Source organism: Ascaphus truei, chromosome 18 (assembly GCF_040206685.1).
Source record: "Ascaphus truei isolate aAscTru1 chromosome 18, aAscTru1.hap1, whole genome shotgun sequence".
Taxonomy (NCBI): Eukaryota; Metazoa; Chordata; class Amphibia; order Anura; family Ascaphidae; genus Ascaphus; species Ascaphus truei.
In genome coordinates, this window is record NC_134500.1 from 12,699,105 (window position 1) to 12,726,386 (window position 27,282).

General features: G+C 44.7%; 2 protein-coding genes across 2 annotated transcripts in view; one reads left to right on the plus strand and one right to left on the minus strand.

Annotated features, from left to right (window-relative positions):
• Positions 1-2,021: 2,021 nt before the first annotated feature.
• On the minus strand, positions 2,022-7,221 carry RAMAC (RNA guanine-7 methyltransferase activating subunit). The gene is made up of 3 exons (XM_075575574.1): positions 7,107-7,221; positions 4,558-4,752; positions 2,022-2,258 (listed from the first exon to the last, which is right to left on the minus strand). Exons 2-3 carry the CDS (start codon positions 4,722-4,724, stop codon positions 2,060-2,062), a joined length of 366 nt encoding a protein of 121 aa, XP_075431689.1. The 5' UTR covers positions 4,725-4,752; positions 7,107-7,221; the 3' UTR covers positions 2,022-2,059.
• A 10,586-nt stretch (positions 7,222-17,807) lies between these two features.
• HOMER2 (homer scaffold protein 2) overlaps positions 17,808-27,282 on the plus strand; it is a 76,798-nt gene continuing 67,323 nt past the window's right edge. The window contains exon 1 of the mRNA XM_075575575.1: positions 17,808-18,282. Coding sequence (XP_075431690.1) covers positions 18,278-18,282 — 5 coding nt within the window. The 5' untranslated portion in view covers positions 17,808-18,277. The remainder of the gene's footprint in view (positions 18,283-27,282) is intronic.

A 27,282-nucleotide genomic window follows, 5' to 3' on the forward strand; every position in this document is an offset into this window, starting at 1 on the left:
ATTCTGAAAAACAATCTGGTTTAATAATGCCAAAAGATTCACACACTTCTTTTCTACACTCCCTAAAAATGTTAGACATTTCCAGGAAGAAACCAATTAGTGAGCAATCTTAAGTATTTAATTTTATTTCCTGTGTACAATGCCCATGAGATTACTTATATTAATTAAGCATACTTAATAGAATGATATTCCAAACTCTTTTGGTTCAGTGACTTATTCCCCCTTCATCTTCAATTTATCACAGGTAATTGCATTGTTTTTGGCTTTAGGCCAACCATGGGGGAAAAAAAACAAAAAAAACCACAGAAGCTTTTGTGTACTGTCAAGCATGTGTGGTGCAAGATAACTGTAAATTATTTAATTAAAATTGGCTCAGTAGGAAAGCAATTATAAAACGTGTGACACTAGTTGAGTTTAACATTTTAATTGCTATCCACACCCAATTATTGTCTATTATAAAGCAGCCAGGGTTCTGGTGCATCCAAAGTGCTAGGCTAAAAGACATCTATATTTTAGCCGTACATATGCTGTTGAAATTCTTACTTTAAAAGTATAAAGTAAGGTGCTCCAACTTCCAATTTTTGATAAATACCAGATCTTGAACATATAACAGCAGCCCGAACGTTTGACTTCATTCCCACAGCACTAACTCCCAGTTCATAAGTACTGTGTAAGTTTTTATTGCAATGTTAAATCAAAGCGTTTCCTTTCTAAAGAATATACCGCCAAAAAAACTAAATTAAAGAAGCAATGATGGGAACCAAGGAGTCTGCAGAGCTAAACCACACTGGCTTCAGCTCTGAGGACCCCTCTGTTCCCGAGGTAGGATTTAAATGGCAGTCCCATAGGAAACTGTAGATGACGTTGCGGATTCTTATTGGCCTGCCTGATGCAGGAAATAAACATCCATTTTGTTTTCATCACTGGTAAGTAGTTTTGAGTTGTGGGTCCCAAGAGCTGAATAGCACAAAAAAAAATTTTGGTGAAACTTCTTTGCTGGCGCTTAGTGTTTTCATAGGAAAAATGAATTGCCTTGTAACGAACCGTAACAAAGTATGTCACGCTACCAATGAGCGCGCGTATGCGCATAGCAGGCCACAGAGGTTGTAGCCAGCGCATGCGCAGAAGAGGAGCTTGCATGCGCAGTACCGCCCTTGTCCACCTCCACATGTGCAGTAACAGGCATCACGCACTGCACATGACCACAAGTACTCGCCCCCCCTTCCAGTCCGCATGCGCACTAACAGCCATCAGGTGCTGCGCATGGCTGCCGCGGGCCTCTGCACGTGCGCACCACCTAAGAGAGGATGGACCGAGGGTGAGGAGAGGAGCCGGGAACACCGGGGAGGGAGAAAAAGGAGACCCTGCAACAAGCCTGTGGTAGGAAGAAGGGAGGGACCGAGTCTCGGGGCTGTGAGAGTCGTGTCCTCCGAGATCCCAGTGCTGAAACAGTCACACACGGAATTCAGTTAGTATAAATATAGAAGTGCAAGTAGCTAAAACAGGGTATGTGTGTTGTGCACGTGCGTTCTAAGTCACACTTTGTTTTGTCACTGAAATTGTTTTGATTTTTAATTAAAAACATCACCATCCCAAATACGTGTGACAAAACTCGAAGTTTCACTTAAAATGCGCGTGCTCGGCCCACACTTGTTTTTTTATACACCTGGATTGCGGCTTTAAAAGGGCTGTTAAACTTGTCCCAGCACTGATGATCCGGACAGTTGATATGACACATTGTTAGCCCGTAGGCAGGAATCAGTTCTGTCCTTTCTGGAGAGTGTAGCAAATGAGAAACAGCAGAGGCTGCAATACGGAAGCATTACTGCAGGTTTTGGATTTATTTAAAGAATTACAATAAAAGAAAAAAAATATATATATATGGACTCACTTTCAAGGTAGGTCATTGCTGGGGGGGTGAATGCATGTAAACCCCCCCCTGCCACAAAAAACAACCAAGGATCATTACTTTTGTTACAAACTATGGGGGCACCAAGGCAATTACATACAAGATCAACAACAAAAGTAGTGTCTTTTTTATTACACATTATTTGTCATTTCAATAATAGCGGTCAGATTGAAACCTCTGGTTGCTGGGGTTATACCCATGGTGTCCATGCTGATCGTAGGAGCGTTCTTGTCTGTGTTGGCTGTAGTTGTTCCCCCACCCTCTTCCTCTGTGTGACTGGTTAGAACTGTTAGAATTTGACCAATCACGTCTGCCTTCCCAACCTCTTTGGGGTCTATTATCCCGATACCTGCAATCAAAATACCCCAAAATAAGTACAGAGTATGACCAAACTGTTAAAGCCACTTATTACATGCAGTTCCATATGACAGTGAAAGTTTAGTATGTTTAAATGCACTTGTGAAGCAGCAATCTCCCTACCGAACACTTTTTTCCTCTGGGTGGAAGCCAGGGGGACCCTGGTGCTGAACCACATTTTCAGCTCCGGTGCCATCCAGCTTCTAAGGCCTCGTTCAGGGTGTCAGCTGCAGGACTCGGAGGGAGGGCGTGAGGGAGGCAGTGCTGCAGTTTGCTGGGCGATCTGTGTTTATCCCCCAGCAGACTTTTCAGCGTTTGGGAGGGGACGGGGTTACACACGGCAGGGTAAGTATCCAAGTTGCAGTCATGAAATCATTCTGAAGAATGATTTCATTGGCTGCCTTGGTCCCTGTGACGCTGCTGCAGCTCCAAAAAACGAAATTTTCGTTTATTGAAACTGTAGTCAGCTTCAACTCCTGGCTTCGGAGACAGGGCAGTTGCTACCCTGAAAACCAGTATTCAAATTGAATACTTTGTTTCTCACGGCAGCACGCACGGCAGCACGCCCTCCCTCCGAAGCCAGCACCCTGAACGAGGCCTAGGACACTTATCGTTAGAGGCACCAGCATTACTTCCTGGTTTTAAAACCATCTCTGTAACACGAGCCAATGGTCGCATTGATGACTGTGCATCACGCAAACCAGTGGGGAAGCTGCACAGTATTTAAACCACCATTGGGTTTGTGAAAGCTTCCTTTCCAGGAAAGTATCTGAGGAATCAGGGAGCCCCCACAACAGAAAATAGCACTGTTGATTTCTGGCGTCTCATGATTCCCAAAGAAATGGGGGTTTGTACCGGGGGTTTAAAAAAAACAAACAAAAAAAACAACAAAAAGCAGAATTTGCAGCTTTAATGAAAATCAAAATGTATAAATCTGTAAATCATGTTTAAAGTAAATTAAATTAAAGAGGTACACGTCTTTGACTTTCATCATGTTATTGCCTCAGGTGCACGCCCAATGCCAAAGGTGCAATCAGTATAAGGTACAACTCTCCTATAAGGGGAGGAAAGAGCAGCACTCCAGAGGTTTGGTACAAAAAAATAGAAAAAGGTTTAAACAGAATAGACGTTTTGATCCTTAACTCGGATCTTTGTCAATCCAAGTTATGGATCAAAATGTATATTTTTTTTACCAGACCTCTGGAGTGCTGCTTTTTTCTCCCCTTATAGGAGAGTTGTGCCATATGTTTTAAAGACAGAAAATCTTCCATTATTTTCATTAACAAAAGGGGTCATTGAAAATGTTGTTTACTGCACCTCCAAGCTAAATGTAAGCTTACATACATTTTAATTTTTTAAACTTACTTTTTTGTTGAACAGGCAGCAATTATCTAGTTTGACACTATTTAACATACCACTGCATTTAGTTAAATGTAAGACATCTTTTAAAATGTTTCCCTAAAAACAATGAGTATTTCAATAATTAAAGCTCTGCCTCTTTACTACCTTATTGTGTGTAAACACCAGAGGGGATACTCTATTGTAGGAGACGTGTGTCCTGTTATTTACTGCTAGGGGGTATTGATGAAGATACAAAAAATGGTCAAGACCTTTCTGAGGGGGGAGTTATACTAAAGTTTATTTTGAAGCATTTAAGATGCACACCATTTAACTACTTGGACACATACAGGCATACCCCGGTTTAAGGACACTCACTTTAAGTACACTCGCGAGTAAGTACATCTCGCTCAATAGGAAAACGGCAGCTCGCGCATGCGCCTGTCAGCACGTCCTGAACAGCAATACTGGCTCCCTACCTGTACCGAAGCTGTGCGCAAGCGGGGAGTCTATAGATCCTGTTACACATATGTTATTTACATCAGTTATGCACGTATATGACGATTGCAGTACAGTACATGCATCGATAATTGGGAAAAAGGTAGTGCTTCACTTTAAGTACATTTTCACTTTACATACATGCTCCGGTCCCATTGCGTACGTTAATGCGGGGTATGCCTGTACTACAGTATTTATGTTATACATCAGTTACAATTTGCAATTGATCAGTGCAGTTAACTGCATAATCACAGTTATACGGATCATGACAGCAAAATGACCAAGGCATTAAGAGGTCAAATGACTCACATTAATGCTACAATGTGAAGAGTCGCGTACATCTATGAAATACTTGGTTAACATACTGGCTCAATAAATGCTATTCAAGTCAGAGACCTGCGTGTTCAAAATCTCCTGTGAAGAATGAAAAAGGTAAAAATTATGATCAAATGTACCGATCCTGGTTTCTTTGGTTGCCCATAGGTCGGATTCTGCAGTCCTCTACAATTGGGGGTTGGTCTTGTGTCCGTTTCAGATACTCCTGATAGTCGACATCATCTGCTGTAAACCGGTGGGCAAACATTTTTTCGTACATCTGAACGGGGTCGGGAGTCTCCGTCATCTTGAGTGTTTACAAATAAAGACAAATCCTAAGACAATAGAAATATTTATTAGCATTACATGAAGATGCACATGCACTCTCAAGATTCAGAAAAGACAATAACATATATAAATACCCATTTTATGAATATTCTTATATAACTAGTTATCATTACATTTGTAGAAAACCTTATTAAAAAAAACACCCACAGTAAAGCCAGAACGCCTTTCCACAGCACTATAGTATCACCTTTTGACCTGTCTTAAAAGACATTGGCACTATTAAAAAAATCAAGACAAATGAATTTATAACTTACACCCTTGATTGGACCTATAATTATCATGAGCAATCATATTAACAATTTCATTTACTTTACTTAGTCTTGTTCCAACCTATGAAGAAAAAAAAATGGTGTGTGCAGAGCACGTGTTGTTAAGTGAAACTTCACTGGCAAAACACAATCACAAAAGTGTTTTATTCCATCAAAAATATAAAAATCAATGTACAATGTCATTGATGGAATGCAAAGTAGGTTGACTGAACGCACGTGCTTACCACACCCTTGTTAAAAAAAAAAAAACATTACAGTTGCAGTATTAATGTGTGTGTATGGATATAAGTATTCACACAGCTTGTAGGTTATGCACTTCTGCTGTTTTTATTGTAATTGTTTTTTTTTTGTTGCTATGTGCACTTCTATATTTATAGTGTGTGTGTGTGGCGGTGTGTGTGTGCGCGGGGGTCTCAGTCTGTCTGAGTGTGTGTGTTTCACAAAAGTAGAACAGATCATGTTCTGTAGCTAAGAGCGCACTATGGTTGCCATGACAGCATCCCCCTGACATCGCTCCCGCCTCCCCCCATGGCTTTGATCACCATGCCGGAGCTGCCACTCCTCAGCGTGAGGACAGCCTGCGAGGTGAGTGTGCGGAGACCTAGGGCCGGTGCCTCGTCCCTGCTCCCAGTGCACACCCTGGGCCTGGAGGCCCCCGGGGAGCCAGTCATAGGCAGTGTCACTGTGCTCCCGGGGAACCGGTTTTCACATGCGTGCGCATTGCCTAGCCATGCACTGGTTTTCAACTTTTTTTGGTTAGATAACCCTAGAATTCGATTTTGAAATTCTGAGGAATACCAACCCTCCCCCCCCCCCCCTTCCCTGGCAGTGACCTGGACCGTAAGTTCCGGCAGCAGGACCTGCGAAGTGACTGTGTGTAGGGCCGATAGCTCGTCCCTGCTCCCAACTGACACCCCGAACCAGAAGAGATGGTCACTGTGCTCGCGGGGAGCCGATGTGTGAATATGCGCCCATTGTGTAGCCTGTCTGCGCATGCATGGAGTGTCAATGCTCCTGGACAGCCGTATATGTGCTGGTATGCGCAGGCCGATTATGTACATGCGCAGTGACTCATTTCCATCAGAATCTTTGTTCGCCAGAACAGTATTTTTTCCCTATGTGATTTTTTTTGCCACCGCCAGCTAAGAAGTTTCACTGCAAAAAGTGGAGAAATAAAAGACGAGTTGTTAATAACTTGTACTGCAGTTTAATTATTCTATGCTTTCTCTTCGGTCGGGACCAGATGTTGCCCAACTCACCACAAACTGTTAAAATGCAGATTCTTAAGTGACCGATTCTGGTATTCTAAAGCAAAAAAATAAATACATACTGCAATACATATTGTAATTCTGCCTTCCGGAAATGACAGTATAGAACTACATAAACATTGCCAGGTCTTATGGGTTATATAATAGGTTAACAGACATTTTATTTTCAAATTGTGAGTGTATGAATCTCTCTGGGGTTTTGATTGTTCCTCCATACACATTGCCTAAACCAGCAACTGTTAATGATTTATATTTTGTTTGGAGCCTGCATATTCTGCAGCCCAGTACAATGTGGGAGGGAGGACAACACTTAGATTGTAGGCCCTTTGGGGCAGGGTCTCCTGCTTTACTGTTATTTACCCATTGCACTTATTCCCATCGTTAGTCATTTATTTACCTTGTATGGCCACTTAGTAAATGGCTAGGTACATTATTGGCACAAGAAAAATCACACACACACACACACACACACACACACACACTTGCAAAAGTGTACATACTGTACAAGACAGACAGCACTCAAGAAGGAGACCCCTTGTCACAGGAATCTCACACCACTCATTACTACAGGGTCTTTGTTTGAAAGAGCGGTGCCTGCTGCACGCGGACACACACTACTGCGTTGCACACACTGCTGCACACGCAGGGCGCTGCGTTACACACACTGCTCCCCTTTGTTACTACGCTGGGAGCAACATGAACCCTTGAATAGAGGGATTACCCTCTCACAGCGCCGGAGCTTCTTACACTGCGCTTAGTACCATTATACACTACGACCCCAATCCCGCGCCCCTACGCACTCACCCGTCTCGCGCCTTCCAAACAGCCAGTGACGCAACCCCGCTTACGCACGGCGAACCCACGTGCGTAACACCACGCGCCTCTCTGTTGATAGGGCTGCACGCGCCGGCGCTTTCGCCAGCCAATCACAAAGCCGGAGGCGGGGCCGTAGGGGAGCCAGGAAAGCGCTGGGTGTCAGGTCACGTGACAGAGGCACCCCTGGTGTAGAATTTCCCCCCCCCCCCACAACACGTGCAGGGAATGTGTTAAAGGACCTAGGGCGTGGTGAAGAGATTGAGATCAGAGCAGGGTTGCCTCCTTCTGTTGAAGGCTAACCAAATGGACTTTTTGCAATTAAATAATATATATATATATATATTTTAAATGTATTTATTTTATTTATATATTTATTTCTCATACCTTCTCCGGGCGGCAGCATCTCCTTCTGTAAGGTCCAGTCAACATGGCCCCCGTCAAATGGCGCCGCGTAGCCGTGACATTGTGGCGCCATGCGGTCTCAAGTTGCCATAGCAACGGGATGCCTTATGGCAGGGGTCTTCAAATTCAGTCCTCAAGGGCCAGCTTTTTAGATATCCCTGTTTCAGCACAGATGGCTCAATCAGTGGCACGGTCTTTGATATGTGCATCAATACAATACACACAATGATAAGTTATTAGCTAAGTTGTCGATCAAACCGTTCTCCTGTAATCGATTGGCGAAAATTCGGCTCGGGGGTTCACTAAATGGCTGTCAGTGCAGCAGAAGAGGACCGACGATGCAAAGTTCTGTGGGGAAGATCATGTGACCAGGCAGTCACTAGATACAATTGGTGCACTGCTAGAGAGAGGGCAGGGCTCAAAAAGGGGTGTGCCAGAGCCTGTTTCAGAAGTGGAAGGGGATGTGACTTTGCTACATGTATTTTCTCATAGTACAGAACTGATTTATTAATTTAAAAAAAAACGTGTAGGATTATTGCTTGGTCTGCAGCTTTAAAATCGATTCAAACAGTATTGCACTCGGTGGCTGTTGCGTTTACATTTTACATGTATTAGGATCAGAGATGTTACCCTCCCAGGACTGAAGTCAGTGATTGTGGGGGTTCTGAGCAGATCCGGACCACTCAGCCCACCTAGTCTGCCAATTTCCTATCGGCTGTAATTTAGACTAATCCTTGGCTGGCCCTCTTACCATACCAGTTTATGCCACTGGGTTTTCATCTTTGTTGATAAAGACAGGACCGTTCTAAGTGGGCGCATGCGTGAAAGGACAGCTCCGACCGCGCATGCGCAAACGACCCACTCCGAATGCGCATGCCTGAACGGCCAGAGCGGACAGCGCATGCGCAAACAGCCCGCACCATTCACGCATACACAATCGGCTCTTGCCAGCTGCGCATGCGCGACTGGTGTCGTCCGTTCACACATGCGCTATCCGCTCTGGCCGTTCACGCATGTGCAGGATCAACTCATGCCAGCCGCGCATGCAAGATCGGCTCTTGCAGGAAGCACATTCGTGAACGACGCGGGCTGTGCGAACGGCAAACAAAAAAAAACGGGTGTGTTTGCCACTTTTAAAAGTCGTCGGGACATAGGGCACAATGCCAAAACGGACAATCTGGGAAAACCCGGGACATCTGGTCACCCTATTATAAAGGTTTTGTATGTGTTCCTGAAATACAGATATGAGGTAGGTTTTGATACTTTTTCAGTGGTCCTTCATAGATGTAATGCACAGAGCTTTCGAAAACCTCATAGGTTCTTGAAATGTACGTTGACAGCATCACAGTACATTACCTACTGTACAATGCAAACTGTAACACTGTTCACCAGGAATCCGACACATGAAGTCTCTTATTACTTCACAGGAGGGGGCAGCAGAGCATTGCTGACCTTTAGTAGCAAAAGAGAGTACAGAGTACATGAGTATTATGTGATATGTATTGTTAGTCCAAATAAAAATGGCATTATAAAAAAAGCTTTAGAGAGTTCGCCTCTCTCTTCCTCAGGTCAGCAATACTGATTTACAGATTATTTTATGAGTTTAACACAGATGTAAAAAGAAACAAACACAAGATAGCTGTGTAAGGCAGATGATGCAGAGAAGGAATAAACAGACAGGACAATACAAGGATGAAAGGGACAGTGAGACACAGGACCATCCATCAGCAGTGTGCAGGGGGGAATCAGGAGGGGAGAGGGGGTAAGGGACAGTAAGACACAGGACCATCCATCCATCAGCAGTGTGCAGGGAAGGATCAGGGGGGGGGGGGTAAGGGACAGTGAGACACAGGACCATCCATCCCGGTGTGCAGGGGGGGTGAATGGGGGGGAGGGGGTAAGGGACAGTGAGACACAGGACCATCCATCCCGGTGTGCAGGGGGGGTGAATGGGGGGGAGGGGGTAAGGGACAGTGAGACACAGGACCATCCATCCATCAGCAGTGTGCAGGGAAGGGTCAGGGGGGGGGGTAAGGGACAGTGAGACACAGGACCATCCATCCATCAGCAGTGTGCAGGGAAGGGTCAGGGGGGGGGGGTAAAGGACAGTGAGACACAGGACCATCCATCAGCAGTGTGCAGGGAAGGGTCGGGGGGGGGGGGAGGGGGTAAAGGACAGTGAGACACAGGACCATCCATCAGCAGTGTGCAGGGAAGGGTCGGGGGGGGGGGGAGGGGGTAAGGGACAGTGAGACACAGGACCATCCATCCATCCCGGTGTGCAGGGAAGGATCGGGGGGGGGGGGGTAAGGGACAGTGAGACACAGGACTCCTTGAGAAAGACCTAGCGGTCGAAACGCGTTGGTGGGGGTCTTGGGTACCCCATTATGTAGCTGTTTTTACCTGGATCCAATAAATTGTTAGTATATGGGCACACACTCTGCTTAGCTCGGCTTTTCATGCTTTGGTGCAAGTTGTGCTTTGCTTTTCCATCCATTGCCTAGGCCAAGTTTTAGGTAATGTGTTGTAGTCATATTTAGATAAGTGATAATTGGAGAGATCCTGAAAACGTGGTTATTGGTTTCTCTCTAGGGTTGACCTTTGGGAATCATGCCCCTAACACATTGGTCACTTATATTCAGAATGCCTCCCTTAGATAATGTCTCTGCTTACATATTTATAACAAAGCTTTCCATTCAGAGTTGGCGGTTGATGCTATTATCAGAATTACGTTTGGGAGCCAAAGAGAAATTAACAAGCAAACTACAAACCCTTCAAACTGCATTCCTATGGTATCACTGGATGAAAATACAGTTGTGAGCACATAGGGTTGACATGCGGCTTCTCCAAAAATACTGGACACAATGGTAAAGGTGCAACGCACTCCACACACACCCCACTCACATCTCTCCACTCCATGCTGTTTCCTCCTCTCATTTGCCCCACCCCCAGGCTCCTGACACCTCCTCCTGATTAGCAGCATTACCCAGCAGCAGCCAATCAGGATGGAGGAAGCTGCCCAGCCCCCTAGCACCAGCCCTGCACTCTCCCTGCTCTGGTTAATCCCGTGCCCCCCCCCCCCCCCGGTCAGGTCACTATGTCCAGAGAGGTAATACCAATATATACACATGTCCAGTGTTACCTCTCATTTTTATACTGGACAGTGTCCAAATGCAGGACAGTCCGGTTCAATACCGGACACCTGGCAACCCTACATGTTCCAGACAGGTCTGCAGCCCTGGTATCACTGAAAAACTGGCAACTCTCCTATAGGCAAGTAAATGCTTATTTTCTATAGGTTTAGGGCCGGCTGATATTAGTTTTGACTTTGCACTTGGAAAGCGCACTCTGTTTTCCTTAAAGCTACTGCTTTCCAACAACCCGGCTTGTCCGTGTGAGTTGTTACTTTCATTGGGTGCCCCCCTCGTCGGTACACACCAGACGGGTTAGGTAATCATTTATAAGCAGAACATGAGATATCATAACTTCTTAATCAGCAGCAACCCCCATGAGTTTCAGAGCGTTTGGCTAAAAATAGAAAGCCAGCAGTCTCGTTTCACAGGGGATGCGAGATAAACACAACTCTTAGTGAGGGTTTGTACTCTTCAATCAGGAGGTAGGAGTCTAGTGACAGTAAATAATACAGCACTAGCACAAGGGATCACAACTCCAGTCCCCAAGGACCACCAACAGGACAGGTTTTCACGTTATCTCTGCTTCAGCACAGGTGGCTCAATCGACTGAGCCGCTGATTGAACCCCCTGTGCTGAAGCAGGGACTGACTGAGCCACCTGTGCTGAAGCAAGGACTGATTGAGCCACCTATGCTGAAGCTGGGACTGATTGAGCCACCTGTGCTGAAGCAGGTATATCCTGAAAACCTGATCTGTTGGTAGCCCTTGAGCACTGGAGTTGGCCACAACTGCAGGAGCAGAATTAAAATGTACATGGCTAGCTAAAGACAAAACTACAGTGGTATCTGTTCAGCTACCAAGCATGGTCATTCTCCCAGGGTCAGTCCTAGTTGGCAAAAGTCTGTAGAAATCGGTAAATAACTCAAATAACAGCATGTGTAGAAAAGCACAAATAAGTCAAGAATAACAATCACCAGAGCACATTTTTTCTGTTACAAATAAATGATTTCAGATTAAATTGCAGCGTGGCCCCCTTCCTATCTGCAATATGTTTGCTGGCTCGCGTCCCAGAATGTTTCTGATTTTTTAAAATTATATATATAGTTCTCTGTTTAGGCAACTTTAGTACATGTATAATGCCTTGAAATTGCGTTTCTTGTTAAAGCAGCAGTCCCAGCTGCCGTTTTTTTATTTTTTATTTTATTATTTGTTTCCCTTTAATATGCGCATCAATACAATCGCCACAATGATAAGTAATTAGCTAAGTTGTCGATCAATCCGTTCTCCTGTGATCGATCGGCGAAGATTCGGCTCGGGGGTTCAATAAATGGCTGTCAGTGCAGCAGAAGAGGACCAAAGATGCAAAGTGCTGTGGGGAAGATCATGTGACCAGGCATTCACTAGATACAATTGGTGCACTGCTAGAGAGAGGGCAGGGCTCAAAAAGGGGTGTGCCAGCGCCTGTTTCAGAAGAAGGGGATGTGATTTTGTAAATGGTTGCTATAGAAACAAAAAATGCTTGTTACATTATAATACATTACAAATGTCATTCAGAGTTGTTGGTTTTTTTGTTTGTTTGTTTTTTTAATGCTACAAGTTTTTTTTCATAGTACAGAACTGTTTTTTTTTTTTTTTTTAATGTAGGGTATTGCTTGGACTTCAGCTTCAAAATCAGGAAACACATCTACAGAAAATGCATTGAGAAACTCCATCAAATAACAAGTAGTAATCAGAAACTCACCAACCTTCTGACCCCCCTATACCTCATGTTTCCACTTCCCCTTCCTTATAGAGCGTAAGCTCCTTGGGGCAGGGCCCTCCTTACCTACTGTAACAATGTATGTTAATGTTTGCTTTTTTTATTGGTTTCGTCCTCTAACCCTATTGTACTGCGCTACAGAATATGTTGGCGCGTTATAAATAAATGATAATAATAATTGAGAATAAAGGCACATCTGCTGGAGGAGCTTGATCTTGCAGCAATCCCACCTACCCTTTTATTAACTTGGTTTTGTTACAGAGCGGAATCAAACTTTTTTTCATCTGCTAGGACAGGGGTTCTCAACTGCAGTCCTCAAGACTCCCCCCACCCCCCAACAGATCAGGTTTTCAGGATATCCCTGCTTCAGCACAGGTGGCTCAGTCGAGATTGGGCCATCTGCGCTGAAGCAGGCTCTTCAACTGAGCCTCTGATTGAGTCATCTGTGCTGAAGCAGGAATAGCCTGAAAACCTAACTTGTTAGGGGGGGGGGGGGGTCTTGAGGACGGGAGTTGAGAACCCCTGCTGTATGTAATAGGGATGCATTAGCCGGGGGTCATCAAAGAGTGAAGCGGGGGTACCGTGGTGATCTGGGGTATTTGGCTTGAATGGCCGTTAATGCCAGATCGGGTGCATAAGCTACAGTCACGCTTTACTGACTCTCGGAGTTTGTGTCATGATGTCACCTGCATATGACATCACAGGGCTGTAGAGGGGGCAGTTCGAGTTTCATTAATAATTGAACCACTGTGGCTGGGTTAAAGTCTGGAAATGTTTCTCTTTTGGTAAGTAAGGGGTTAATGCCGTGATGTATAATTATTTTAATATCTAGACTAAATTATTGGTTAGTCTGCTTAAATGAATATGTGAGTTGCCTGTTATTTTACCTGTAATGTGCCTTTGGATAATACAATACCTTTTAAAGGGGCAATCGAAACAATATCCTACATGTTTCTTTTTTGTTTAAATAAAACTGTTCTGTAGTATTAGATAATACTTGCTACCTTTTTTTTTTAACTTTTTAAAATGAAACTCTTAATGTCATTTTTAATGTGTTTTGATATGCTGAGCATCCTTTGATTTCTATAGCAGGTTTTTGCACATCTCCCCAGCAGTGCAAGATCTTTGCGACACTTTCCTGTTTGTGATCATTTGTTGCCAATGTTCCCAGCAGTTTGAGCTGCAAACTGTAACAATACATGATGTTATTGTAGATTGTAAGCTCTTCAGGATAGGGACTCCCTTTCCTATTGTTACTGTCATATTTAAAGCACTTATTCCCATTATGTTATATTATTATGTCACGTGTATTACTGCTGTGATGCGCTATGTACCTGGATGGCGCTATATAAATAAAGATAAACATACATACCATAGTAATATAAGAATACATTGTAGCTGCTGAGTTACACTGTGAAGGATTGATTTAAAATTGAGAGGCAGCCATTTAGTGAACCCTGGGAAGCAGGATGTTGTTGATTGATCACGGGAGAACGAATCGATCGGCAGCTTCGGTAATTAGTTTTTGATAAAGGTAATCAAGTGCTGCATATATTAAAACAAAAACAAAAAAGATTAAAAAAAAATGTTTAAGCTGCTTGGACAGCCTCTTTAATGGATGTATATGTTACATTCTTTGCCAACCTCACGCTGTAATGTGTATGATGTACTGAGCTTTCTTTCCTTATACTTCTGTAGTTCAAAGTTACGGACTAGAAATATATAAACTTTTCTGGTTAAGTCCCGGAGAAACAACTCAAAGCGTGAGGTCTCTTCTCTTGTGATTATTTCAAGGATCCGTCTGACTCACTAGAAAGAAGTATCATTTGCAAATGTATGTTAATATATATAGTACTATATAGGGTTGACACATTTAAGTTTTTATAATACGGGACACCGAAATCCGGAAGGCAATTCCTCCACCTCTCCCCCCTCCCTCTCTTACACTCACTCCTCTCACTCAATCCCACTCACACTCAATACACACACATACTTTCACCCCCCCCCCCCCTCCCAAATTTTTTTTGCATTCGTTTTGCAGCTAAGAGTCCTTAGTAAATAACCCAATTTAAGCCTGTAAACAATTGGCTTTGAAGCTATCTTCCCCGTGTTGGATTAAAGCTGGAGCCACACAACCAATAAGCACCTTACAGTATTACATTGGGGTTTGCACATTTTTGTATTGCAATGCAGCGATATCTTAAAAGCTAATTGCAACTGTTTACACATGGTCTTAATCCCAAGTGTACATTTCATCCTGGCATCCGTGTCAGAGTAACATAAACCGAAGGTGTCTTGTTTCCAGGGGACTGGTGGTAAAATGACGGTGGCCTTCTGACAGAGGATGGGTCACAAGCATGTTTTTCCGAACAACATATTAACTCGGTACGCAAACAAGTTATGGTGAGTAAAAAAAAGTGACACAAACTCTCCACCGTGCAGTAATGATTAAGATCACATTCACACGTACCAAAAAGGTCTCCCAAACCTGCTCATTTGCATGTCATTACCCAGAGTCCCTGGCTGCTATGGAAACAGGGCTGCTGACGGGGGACAACTTTGTAGACTGGCAGGCAGGCTCACCCTTGCGTGCTCTGTAGAAAGGTCCCCTCCTGCTCAACAAATGCCCCCCCCGCCGCCCCTCATGCTCAACTGCCACCCCCTTCCCCCCACTCAACAACAACCCAGGTGAATAATGAGTGGTGGGCCCCAGGAAAGCTATGAATGGAAGCACTGTATGCGGAGTGATTACGGGGTAAGGCAGGTCTGGGGAGCCTGGCTCAGACTTAAATGTGCTCCTTAAGTGATTATCGGATTAACCTGGAAACCTTTATCCTTTGAACTTGAGACGTGTTTCATCATAACCGCACGAGAGAGAAAATCCAGGGTCAACGCCTTGCGAAGTCACTTTATTTCCAGCGCATTAGAGTATAAGCTCTTCGGGGCAGGGACTCCCTTTCCTTTGTTACTTTCATGTCTGAAGCGCCTATTTCCATTACGTGTCCTGCTATTATGTCCCGGGCATTACTGCTGTGACGCACTGTGCACCTGGATGGCGCTATATCAGGGGTCTCAAACTCAGTCCTCAAAGGCCCCCAACAGGCCAGCTTTTATAGATATACCTGCTTCAGCACAGGTGGCTCAGTCGAAGGTGGTAAGCTGCATATGTTAGGGCAGGGGTGCTCAACTCCAGTTCTCACCCCCCCCCCTCCCCGCCTTCCAACAGGTCAGGTTTTCAGAATAGCACTGCTTCAGCACAGCTGGCTCAATCCATCCCAGCTTCAGCACAGGTGGCACTATCATTGACTCAGTCTTTGACTGAGCCACTTGTGCTGAAGCAAGGAAATCCATAAAACCTGGCCTGTTGGGGCCCCTTGAGGACTGAGTTTGAGACCCCTGCACTATATAAATAAAGATATACAGACATATATAAAATGACCAACATATTCATTCTTTGATTGCAGCACAGTTGGCTTCACAAAAATTGCCAGTCACCAGAAAGAGAACCGCACTCTGGGTACTTTGTCCCTTGGAGTAGATGTTCGGGGGGGTTTCCTATATCAGATGTACTGTGACCATTCACACACGTTTTTCTGCTTAACCGCCTTAACTCTGTCTCTGCAATGCATTACCGGTGTCTGCAGACTGCCACAATACACAGCTCGTATACATTTCAATGGAAATGGATACAGAAAGGTGGTTGTAGGTATATGTGGCTGTAAGAAAACATTCCTATTTTGTAGTACCATAAATATATATATATATATATATATATATATATATATATATCTTTTACATTTAAGACGCAAACAAATTATATATACCCAACAACATTCCCAAAGCTGGGTGAAGCCACCTGTGGTGAAGCAGGGATATCTTGAAACCCTGACCTGTTCGAGGTGGGGCACATCTTGAGAACCCCTGGGTTAACCCCTTGAGTGCCAGAGATGGCAGGACCATCCCTAAGGTGTTAAAACCATCACAGCATTATCCTGCGCTGCTTGTTTTAATCTTCCACAAACATGTATAAAATTCAGTTTAGAGAGCTCCACTATTTATTCAGTAAATGTAGATTTGATTTATTTATTTTTTTAATCAGGCACATGCTCACTATCTTTTATTTAAAAAAAAGTGTATTTATTTGATTATTTTTTTATAAAACCCACAGTTTGTTGTTTTATAATAAATATTGTATCAATTCAACCTTCATAAAATACAGACCAGAGTTCTGCCAAAAAGTCAGATTTGGTTTGAAAGTTTTCTTCACCTTTAGACACTACTGTCTAAATAAGCAATAAAAAGATCAATGCAAAAATAAATACTAATATAAAAATATAACGTAGCACACAAGACATACACACAAACTAAAATACGGATTAGGATGCAAATACCCGCGCTTCATCACTTTACATTATGTGTGTATATATATATATATATCTTTATTTATATAGCACCATCCATGAACACCGCGCGTCACAGCAGTGATACATGTGACCTAATAATATAACACATAATGGGAATAAACGCTTCAGATATAAAAGTAACATTAGGAACAGGCGTCCCTGTCCCGAAGAGCTTACACTCTAAGTGGTAAGTGGGGAGAACTTACAGAGATACTGGGAAGGTACTCTGTAATATTTGACATTGCGTTTAATTATCATTCTACTAATTCCAAGCGTGTTAGGAATACAAGCAAACAATTGCAGATTTTGTGTTTAATCAGACACAGTACTGCTACTTTCCCCCCCCCCCCCCCCCCCCCCCACTGGTCAATGTAATAAATTGGGTTCAGTCCTATAGGGCAGGGGAGCGCACACTTTTACTGCTGCACTCCCCTGTCTGACCTGCTCCGTAGGTCGCGCCCCCCTCCTACATTGCAGCTGCGACAAATGACACTCGCGTCATTTGTCGCCGCGTTGCCATGGAGACGCGTCACAGCATCTGAATCCCGGTAAGTTTTGTTGTTGCAGAGGCCTCATGCAAGGTCCCCCCGGCATTGACTTGAAATGCCTTGGGGAAGAGCGTGGGACCTCTGCAACTTTCCACGCCCCGCGCCCACCCCCCCCAAAAAAAAAAATCTCCCACCCCCTATATGGCAGGGGTGCTTGACTCCAGTTCTCAAGCCACCCCAGCAGGTCAGATTTTGAGAATATCCCAGCTTCAGCACAGGTGACTCAACCGGCCCCTGCTTCAGCACAGGTGGCTCAATCTTCACTGAGCCTCTGATTTAGCCACCTGTGCTGAAGCTGGGATAGCCTGAAAACCTGACCTGTTGGGGGGGGGGGGGGGGTTGCTTGAGGACTGGAGGTGAGCACCCCTGCTATAGGGGACTCTGTGCATGTCCCAGCTGTGTAATGAGCTGCACCCTGCACACACAGAGAGGCAGAGACCAGCCCTCCTCTGTGTGGGAGGCTGCTGGGAGCAGGTGGGATCCGCTCTGTGTCGCTGCTGATACAACTCCGAGATCACTTCTTCCACCCGCTCTCCTGCAAGGATAAGGGGGGAGGTCCCTGGCCAGACCTTATTCCTAAGAACCCCCCCTGCTCTTATTCCCCAGCAGAGGTTACAATCCCACTGACCCCCTGCAGACTGGATTCATGGATGAATGAGAGAGCTGCTGAAACCTGGCAGAGAGGCTTATGGAAGCAAGAAAGGAAGACTAGATCCCAGGGATCTAACGCATTGTGTGCAGCTCTCCTATCTCCAGCCTGCTGCTGCTGCTGGCTATGGCAGGACTGAGCCCAATGATGAGACTTAACTAGCAGCTGAATAAAGCACACAGCAGGCATGAGTTCCTGAGCTGCCCCTAGAAAGGGAGAGGAGAGACCACGTACCTAGGGAAAGAGGCTGACCCAGAGCAAGAACATGGGGTAAGTGTGAAATGACCATTTCAACTAGCACAATCCCATATGTCTCCCTCTCCCAACACCCCCACCTCCCCCCCATCTGCCCTGCAACATTTTCTACTGAATTGTCCCCATTCTCATAAATTATTATATAAGGGGGCTTCTAATTCCTGCAAGGTTCCCCAAACCTTTTACTTCCCCCCTAATGGGTCTTTAAAAAAACAAATACAAACTTTATTCCATGCATTATATACCATGATCTGTTCTGTAAATGTGTGTGTGTGTGTGTATATATATATATATATATATATATATATATATATATATATATATATATATATATATATATATATATATATATATATATATTCTTTGGGGCAGGGACTCCTTTTCCTTAATGTCACTTTTATGCCTGAAAGCGCTTCTTCCCATTATGTGCTATTTATATTATTTGTTATTTATATGATTACCATGTGCATTACTATTGTGAAGCGCCGTGTACATTAATGGCGCTATATAAATAAAGATATACGTACGTATATTATTGCTTTTAATTCCTGACCGGTTCCCAAAGCCTTGTCCCCCTTGCCCCCTTAATGGGGCATCCTTTACTTTTTTTCTACCCCCCGCTCTGAACTCCCAGCTCATTGCAGGACCCAGCAGTTGAAGTTTCACAGCTGATCCTCACTTTGTAGCCTTCCCATACAAGTCACAGGTACACATGTGCAGGGAGGCACCATGCTGCTTTTGGTCCTTCTTTGCCTCCACTTTCCTATTTGATAGGTCTGCATGGTCCTTATTGTAACCCCCACACATGCAGGGACTTTAAGAGGGATCCTTGGTACACTATGTGATCATATTACATTCTTCTGCCTACTCTACCTTATTTATTGATTACATTATCTCCCACTTAATGAACCTCTCAATCAGCAAAATACAACTCTCTATATGTTTTATCTACTGTACTTGGTTGTCTTATTCAGGGGAATGAAGGTTGTGAAAAAAACTATAATAAATACATATTTTCCATATAATATTTCATCCCAGTAACCCCCCTTAGGAAATAAAAGGTCGGCTTGTAATCCACTTTAGATTGTTACTTAATATTCTGCGTTACAGTTGCTTCTACGAAATCCCTATATGGAAGAATAATTGTTCCCTTAGGTTGAAACAGTTTTAAAATTGCTTTATTAAATCTCTTTGTAGATTTTTATTAGTTTTTTTTTCCCTTCTTTTCTTTAAGGCAAAACTATAATTTAAAAGTTCAGATGCTTTTGGGATCCGGGTGTAGGTGGTGAAACATGTCCTAATTTAAGTGTAAATACCTTCAAAATCAAGATGGTTCATAATGTGTCTTTATTGCCTTTCCATTTTTAATTTTTTTTTCTAAAACTTTCGTTGTTTTTTTTGTTTGTTGTTGCTGCTGTCCTCCATTATTTTATTGCCGTCGGCAGATACAATGGCAACCTCCTGATCTCACAATGTGTGGGGAAAGGCAACGGCCATTTTAAGTTCCCTGGGATGCAACCGATCTAACAAGAATGCAACTACAGCATTTAAATAAAAAGGAAGGGTGGTGCTGCTAGAGATGGCAGGAAATGCAGTTCAGTGGTAAACAGAAAACCTCTTGTTTATGGAGAATAGATGGGATTGCTGCTCTAATCCCCTGAGCACCTGATGACATCCAGGGAACGTCACAAAGGCAGACGGCACCGTAATGCTCCCTCAATGTCATTACTTGCTTTGTAGATGAGTGATCATTATAGTTGGACTCTCGGAGCAATAGAGGACGTGCCCATCCATTCCTGACCGCAGGGGGTGGATAGGGACAGAGGGATTGGCAGTGTTCGCGTAGAGCTGGAGTCGCTGGCACTCTGGTGACCTGGACATTCCAACGCCAAAAGCATTACCGCAGCGGTTTTGTGCCGATTGCCCTTTTTTAAAAATACTTTTTTGATCTCTTCTTGTCCTTTCCAACGCAGTTTTTTTTTAATATTATTTTTGAAATGCGATGCTCTGTTCGGGAGCTGTAAGCGTTTCAAAGAAGACGAGTCCGGGAGGTTAAAATGAAGCTCTCCCCAGTGCCCAGTGCAGTGTAAAGGTTTCCATGGTAACATGAAAAACTAGAGATTCTGGAAATTGTGTTTTTTATCCACTAGAAAAACATTGAGGGAGAGGGGGGGGGGGGGGGGAGAGCAGGACGTGCTCCGGGGCAAGATAGTAACATTATATGAATTTTATATAGGCTTCGGGGGGGGGGGGGTGCTTTAAAGTATCCGTTGTCCCCCTCCATTTTTGTTTTTACCAGATTGGGTGTCAGGGGGTCCCCAGAGCTGGGACATGATATTTTAAGCTTCTCTAGTCCCCACGTTCCCGAGAGACTTACCAGTAAAAAGTAGCATGTTGCAGTTACCTGCAGGGTAAGAAAAAAAGATGGCGACAAACGTATCTGAGGGTCCCCTAAACCAAGGGTAGCCAACTCCAGTCCTACCAGGGGCTACCAACAGGCCAGGTTTTTAGGATATCCCTGCTTCAGCACAGGAGGCTCAATTGATTGTCACCTGTGCTGAAGCAGGCGTATCCTTAAAACCTGGCCTGTGTGTGCCCCTTGAGGACTGGAATTTGCCACCCCTGCCCTAAACAGCAAATGGTGCAGTTCAGCTCTGGGGGTTTCCACCCTGGTCCAAAAAAAACAATATTGGTGGGGCGGGAAGGGGGGCAAACTGCTGCTTTAAGGGGCTTATCGAATAAATTCCATTATCCCACAGCCTGCAACAAGGCTATTTGAGCTAATTAAAAAAATAAAGATATATATATAATGTTGATTTTATTGCCTGGTAAAGATCCGGGTTCCCGGAGCGTGCCAGGGCCGCCTGTAATTGCATTATTTACTAGGACTGCGTTAAAGTATCCGCGTACAAACCTTTTCGTGCTGCTTTTGCTAATGGCCCAGAGCCGCCTCTGCACATGTCTGTGACACTGCACGGTGACGGGAATAGTTTCTTGTAGGTGCTGCTGTCATTGTAAGCTGCAACATTCCTCCGTGCTGAAGCAGTTTTGTGCTTTCACTTTCCTGGGGATCAAAATAATCCAGACAAAAAAAAACCACCTTTTCAGAATATCACGTGTAGGCCAGGTGTGTGCGGCCAACTCCAGTCCTCAAGGGCTACCAACAGGTCAGGTTTTCAGAATATCCCTGCTTCAGCACAGATCGCTCAATCAGTGGCTCAGTCACTGATTGAGCCACCTGTGCTGTAGCTGGGACAGATTGAGCCACCTGTGCTGAAGCAGGGATATCCTGAAAACCTGACCTGTTGGTTGCCCTTGACAACTGGAGTTGCCCACCCCTTGATTCAGATGTTTCCAAGGTGGGGATTGTACATTATTTAATTATTTTTAAAATTATTATTTTTTTAAAAATTAACCCCTGCACCTCTTCAGATTGATCACCTACTTTGCTTTTTTGTATTTTGGGGAAACATTAATGGCTTGGTAATGTTGAAACATTTTCTGTGAACACGCTGAAAAAGGACTGGATTTCTACAAAGTGAAATCTCAGCCGTGCTCGCGATTATTTTGGATTTCAAATTACTGTTCCGTAGCTCCTAATAAAAGCCATTTCATGCATTTATGTAATTTTTTTAAAAACTTTGATATATATTTTTTTGCCCTTTCCAACGCTGTTTTTACGTTTAAAATGCGATGCTCCGTTAAGCCGATATAAGGGTTTGAAATATCAAGCGGCCGGGAGGTTAAAATGGAGCTCGCCTCTGAGCCCAGTGCGGGCTGCAGGTTACCATGGAAACCGCAAAAAATAGTGCGAAAGTCATGATTTTTAACATATTGGTGGGGGGTGGGGGGGAGAGATCAGGATTTGATTAAGGGGCAAGATACAATTAGACATACTGTATCTTCTGTTTTCAATGAACATTAGCAATGGCAGAGAAGGTGTTACAGATCTGTTATTTTCACGGGTCTGCTGCAGGTTTTTGCGCCCAATTCAAGTATTTCTAATACAGTTGCATATATTTTACGGTCTTTTTATTTAAAAAAACAGCCCGTAGGGGCATTTAACACATTCTCCTTGTTGTTTGCATAATACATTTATTTATTTATTTATAAAATATTTTACCAGGAAGTAATACATTGAGAGTTACCTCTCGTTTTCAAGTATGTCCTGGGCAAAGAGTTAAGACAAATAATACATGGTTACAAATACAGTTACATAAATGAACAGGGTATACATTATATACAAGACATTGCATGCACAGTTAAAGAAAATATATATTATGGACGTATGAAACGGTTACAGACCAGATTAAAATGTGAGACAGCCTTAGATTTGAAAGAATTTAAGCTGGTGGTGGCTGTGAGAGTCTCTGGTAGGTTGTTCCAGTTTTGGGGTGCACGGTAGGAGAAGGAGGAACGGCCAGATACTTTGTTGAGCCTTGGGACCATGAATAGTCTTTTGGAGTCTGATCTCAGGTGATAAGTGCTGCAGGTGGTAGGGGTGAGGAGCTTATTCAGGTAGCTGGGTAGCTTGCCCAGAAAGTATTTGAGGGTGAGACAGGAAAGGTGAACTTTGCGCCTAGACTCTAGTGTTGACCAATCTAGTTCTTTGAGCATTTCGCAGTGATGTGTGTTGTAGTTGCATTGGAGAACAAAACGACAAATTGAATTGTAGAGGGTGTCAAGTTTGCTAAAGTGGGTTTGAGGAGCCGAGCCATATACTATGTCTCCATAGTCAATAATTGGCATTAGCATCTTCTGTGCGATACGCTTTCTGACCAGGAAGATCACCCCCATAGGTGTTTATTCTATATCTCACAAAGCGGCCAACAGGGCAGAAATTCCCCATTGACTTAAAGCACCATTACCTGTGAAAACACCCCAAAATATTCTCCTCCCCCCAAGGTGGGAAGCAGGGGGTGTCCAGAGATGAACTACGTTGATTTCAGCTCCGGGGACTTCCTGGTCTTAGGGTTGCCAGGTAGCGTCTCCAAAAATATTGGACACAATGGTGAAAGCGCGACATGCTTGAGACACATTCGCCTCTCACTGCTCCATGTGGTTTCCTCCTCTCCTTGGCCCCACCCCCAGCTCCTGACATCTCCTCCTGATTGGCTGTATTACTTAGCAGCAGCCAATCCGGATTGAGGAAGCTCCCCAGCCTCCTAGCAACAGCTTCAGAGAGGTAATACCGGACACATACATGTCCAGTAGTACCTCTCATTTTTTTTACTGCACAGTGTCCAGTGTCCGGATCAATACTGGACACCTGGCAGCCCTACTGACATCGGAAGGGGTTGCCGGTATCTCTTGCATGTTTAAAGGTTCCACGTGATGCGGCATCACTTACGGAGGGAAGTGTCTCAGGAAGCGGGGTCCCCTGAGCTGAAATCAACACGGTATAGTTCCGGAAACCCCCTGCTTCCCACCTAGTAAGAAAAGAAAAACTAGGTGGCCTGCGTTGGTGACGCAGAATAAGCTCCTTGGTGTGTAACCTCCTTGTGGTTAGGTTACCTTTTCCTCACTGTGTATGGGCGTCTCCATTTGCTACATTGTATCATATATTCACTGACAATATGACACTTACAGTGAACAAAGTATATTGCAGAGGTGGGCAACTCCAGTCCTCAAGGGCCACCAACAGGCCAGGTTTTCAGGACATCCCAGCTTCAGCACTGGTGGCTCAATCAACTACTGACTCACCTCTGCTGAAGCAGGGATATCCTGAAAACCTGACCTGTTGGTTGCCCACCCCTGATCTAAACCTAATATTCGGGAAAAACACCCTTTCGCTGGATTATTTTGATCCCCAGGAAAGTGAAAGCACAAAACTGCTTCAGCACGGAGGAATGTTGCAGTTTAGGATGACAGCAGCACCTACATTGTTCTGTCTACAAGAAACTATTCCCGTCACCGTGCAGTGTCACAGACATGTGCAGAGGCGGCTCTGGGCCATTAGCAAAAGCAGCACGAAAAGGTTTGTACGCGGATACTTTAACGCAGTCCTAGTAAATAATGCAATTACAGGCGGCCCTGGCACGCTCAGGGAACCCGGCTCTTTACGAGGCAATAAAATCAACATTATTACATCCTTTTTTTTAATTGGCTCAGATAGCCTTGTTGGGGGATGTGGAATAACTTTGGGGTTTATTTAATAAGCCCCTATAAGCAGCAGCCCCCCCCCCCCCCCCATCCTTCCTTATTTTTTTTCTTCACAAGTGTGGGAACCCCGCCATGTTGAATTGCAGTTTAGGATGGGGGTAACCAACCCCAGTCCTTAACGGTGTAACGGAGAGCTCACCACAAACAAGGCGTGGCCGCGAGGCGGGGATTTGATATCACACCAGCCCACGGCCGCGTGGCCGCGCCTGGAGTGTAGGTTGGTTTCCTATTGGCCTGTGTGAAGCGGGAGCTTTAAAAAGCAGACGGATTCCGACACCCCTTTAGAGGCAAGTATCTCTGGAAGAAGGGGGTCCCTGAGGCTTAAATTAAGGGGGTTCACTTCCCGAGACGCCCTGCTTCCATCCTATATTAAAAAAATAAATATTGTCCGCCTTGGATTGTTCTTTTTTTTGTTTTATTATTTAAAAAAAAAATTTTTTAGGTGTAAGAAATGACTATTTTCAGTCTAATTTTTCTTCTCTTTTTGTTGGTGAACAAGTTTAAAAAGAGAGAACCGAAATAAACTCTTTTAGAGGCTTTCTAAATGAAAAATTTAGGAGCCAGTTTGTTTTCTGTGGTTAACATGTAACGTTTGTTCCTAAATGTGTTGACGTTTCTCTAATTTGCGAGCTGCGCCACTGTACCAGCGTTCGGGAACCACGTGAAACTTGCCTCTTTGTGTGGAAAATGCTGCGTCTTCGTCAGAACTTGCAAGCAATCCGTTTCAGAGGAAAGAGGGCGAGACCCGTTTGGAAGAGTAACTATTAACTTTAAATACCTTCCGGAACACTCCTGTACAACACGTGGAGAGACGCATGTGAACACACCCGGGAAGTCACTCATCCTATTTGCATATTCAAATTGGCTTCTTTCCCAGGTAGATCTAGTGTGTCCTCTCCCTTTCCTCTTCCGGGGTCTGGAATCCTTAAGGCTGCAAAATGTACAGAAACCCATTTTTGGACACATTCCCACATCCTGTACAATTTAGAAAACGATCTACTAAGGCCCAGGACCACTAAAGCGTGCTAATCTTAAACCCGCCTTGGGTCCCGTTCATCTGAATGGGCGTAAAAGCGGGCTAACGCTTAGCATCCTTTGGGTGGACCTGGGTCAAAGATTGCAGTATTACAACAGTAAGTTGATAGCTTGGTGGATGTTAAAATTGAGACTAACCCATTCACTGTCAGAGAGACCTGCAAAATCCATTCTGCCTATGCTGCTCTGTCCATAAAGAATAATTTAGAGTAGAGGAGATAAGGGAGACGGGCAGGGAATTGGGGTACTGATGCCCAGAATATTCATCACGGATACATCAAGTTCATTTCACGGGCACATCTCTCGTTTCAATTGCATCGAAATGCTAATCGACTACGCCTCCTACATTTTCCATTTTTTTTTGGGGGGGTGCAGGTTCTCCGAAAAGGATGTGTGCAGGGGACACGGGGAACGTGTGTTTTATTGCCAATACGCGCCGTGGTTCCTGTTCCCGTCGCCATCACGGATACTGGGGCAAATCCATTGTTTGTTATTTTCCTGCTTGTGTCGGTTTATACCAGTGATTTGGGTCATAATAACGCTGTGTGCGTTGCTTCCCTTTTTAAAAGGCTCGGTGCTGACGAACGTACCAGTAGCGATGTGTATACGTGCTGTGCTTTTGGCATTTGAAATGGCTTTTATAGGAACGAGTTGTAAAGGGATTTGCATATAATATTATATGTTGCAGGCTCCTTTTGGCTTGGATTCAATAAAACTATTGGTTCACCATATTCTGCGTCCCGCTACACACCTGCTATGCCTTTTTGGCCGTGCACCCAGGCAAGTAAACCATTTCCCTAAGCACAGCCTGACCACATGAGATGAGCACCTCCCATTAATTATCTTTGCCGTGCCTGAGAGCGCGCGCATGTGTAATATATCCATTTTTGGAGGATTTCGTTACGGTGATTCATGTGTGTTTAAAGTCGGTAGCGTTGTCACTTATCCGAAATGATGCTTTGGCATTTTATTTAACAGCTTCAGCAAATTCAGGCCAGGGATGCTTTGCAATGGACTGCAGGCCTGTCATGCAGTGAAGGGGTTAATTGTTTTAACCCACCATCGTGCCACAGCCCCTCTTTGCGGTCGTGTGAGTGCTGCATCACTGACAGAATGGAAGAGTCCTCCTCCAACTGTCCGACTGTGCCCCTGTCGCGTTCTGCGCCCCCGTCGCGTTCTGCGCACCCGTCGCGTTCTGCACCCCCGTCGCGTTCTGCGCCCCGTCGCGTTCTGTGCCCCCGTCGCGTTCTGCGCCCCCGTCGCGTTCTGCGCCCCTGTCGCGTTCTCCCCTAGAAAAACGAGCAAAGAGAATATGACAGCGCTACTACGTCATCAGGCGCCTGAAGTGCCAGACCCCACGGTGGAGTTACGTCAAGTGGCACCCAAAGGGTTAAGGCAGTGGTGGGATTCTCACATTTTAATAACCGGTTCTTACCTTCACCTGTCCGGGCGGCGTCTACCAGCATCTTTTCCCCGCTTTCATCTCGATCAATATGGCCACGCTGCGTTGCCATGCCAATGGGAACGCCACGTGACGTCCGTTGCCATGACAATGCGACGCCGCGTCTCTTTGCCATAGCAACGGATGTGACGTGGTTACGTCACGTGGCGTTCCCGTTGGCATGGCAACGCGGCGCCATATTGATTGAGGTGAAAGCAGGGAAAAGATGCTGGTAGACGCCGCCCACTGCCCACCGCCAAATTTAAGCACCGGTCCGGCGAACATGTGAAATGTTATTAACGGGTTCGCGCGAACCGGCGAGAATCCCGCCACCGGGTTAAAGGCATCCGCAATTCTATAAAAGAAACCCGTCGAAT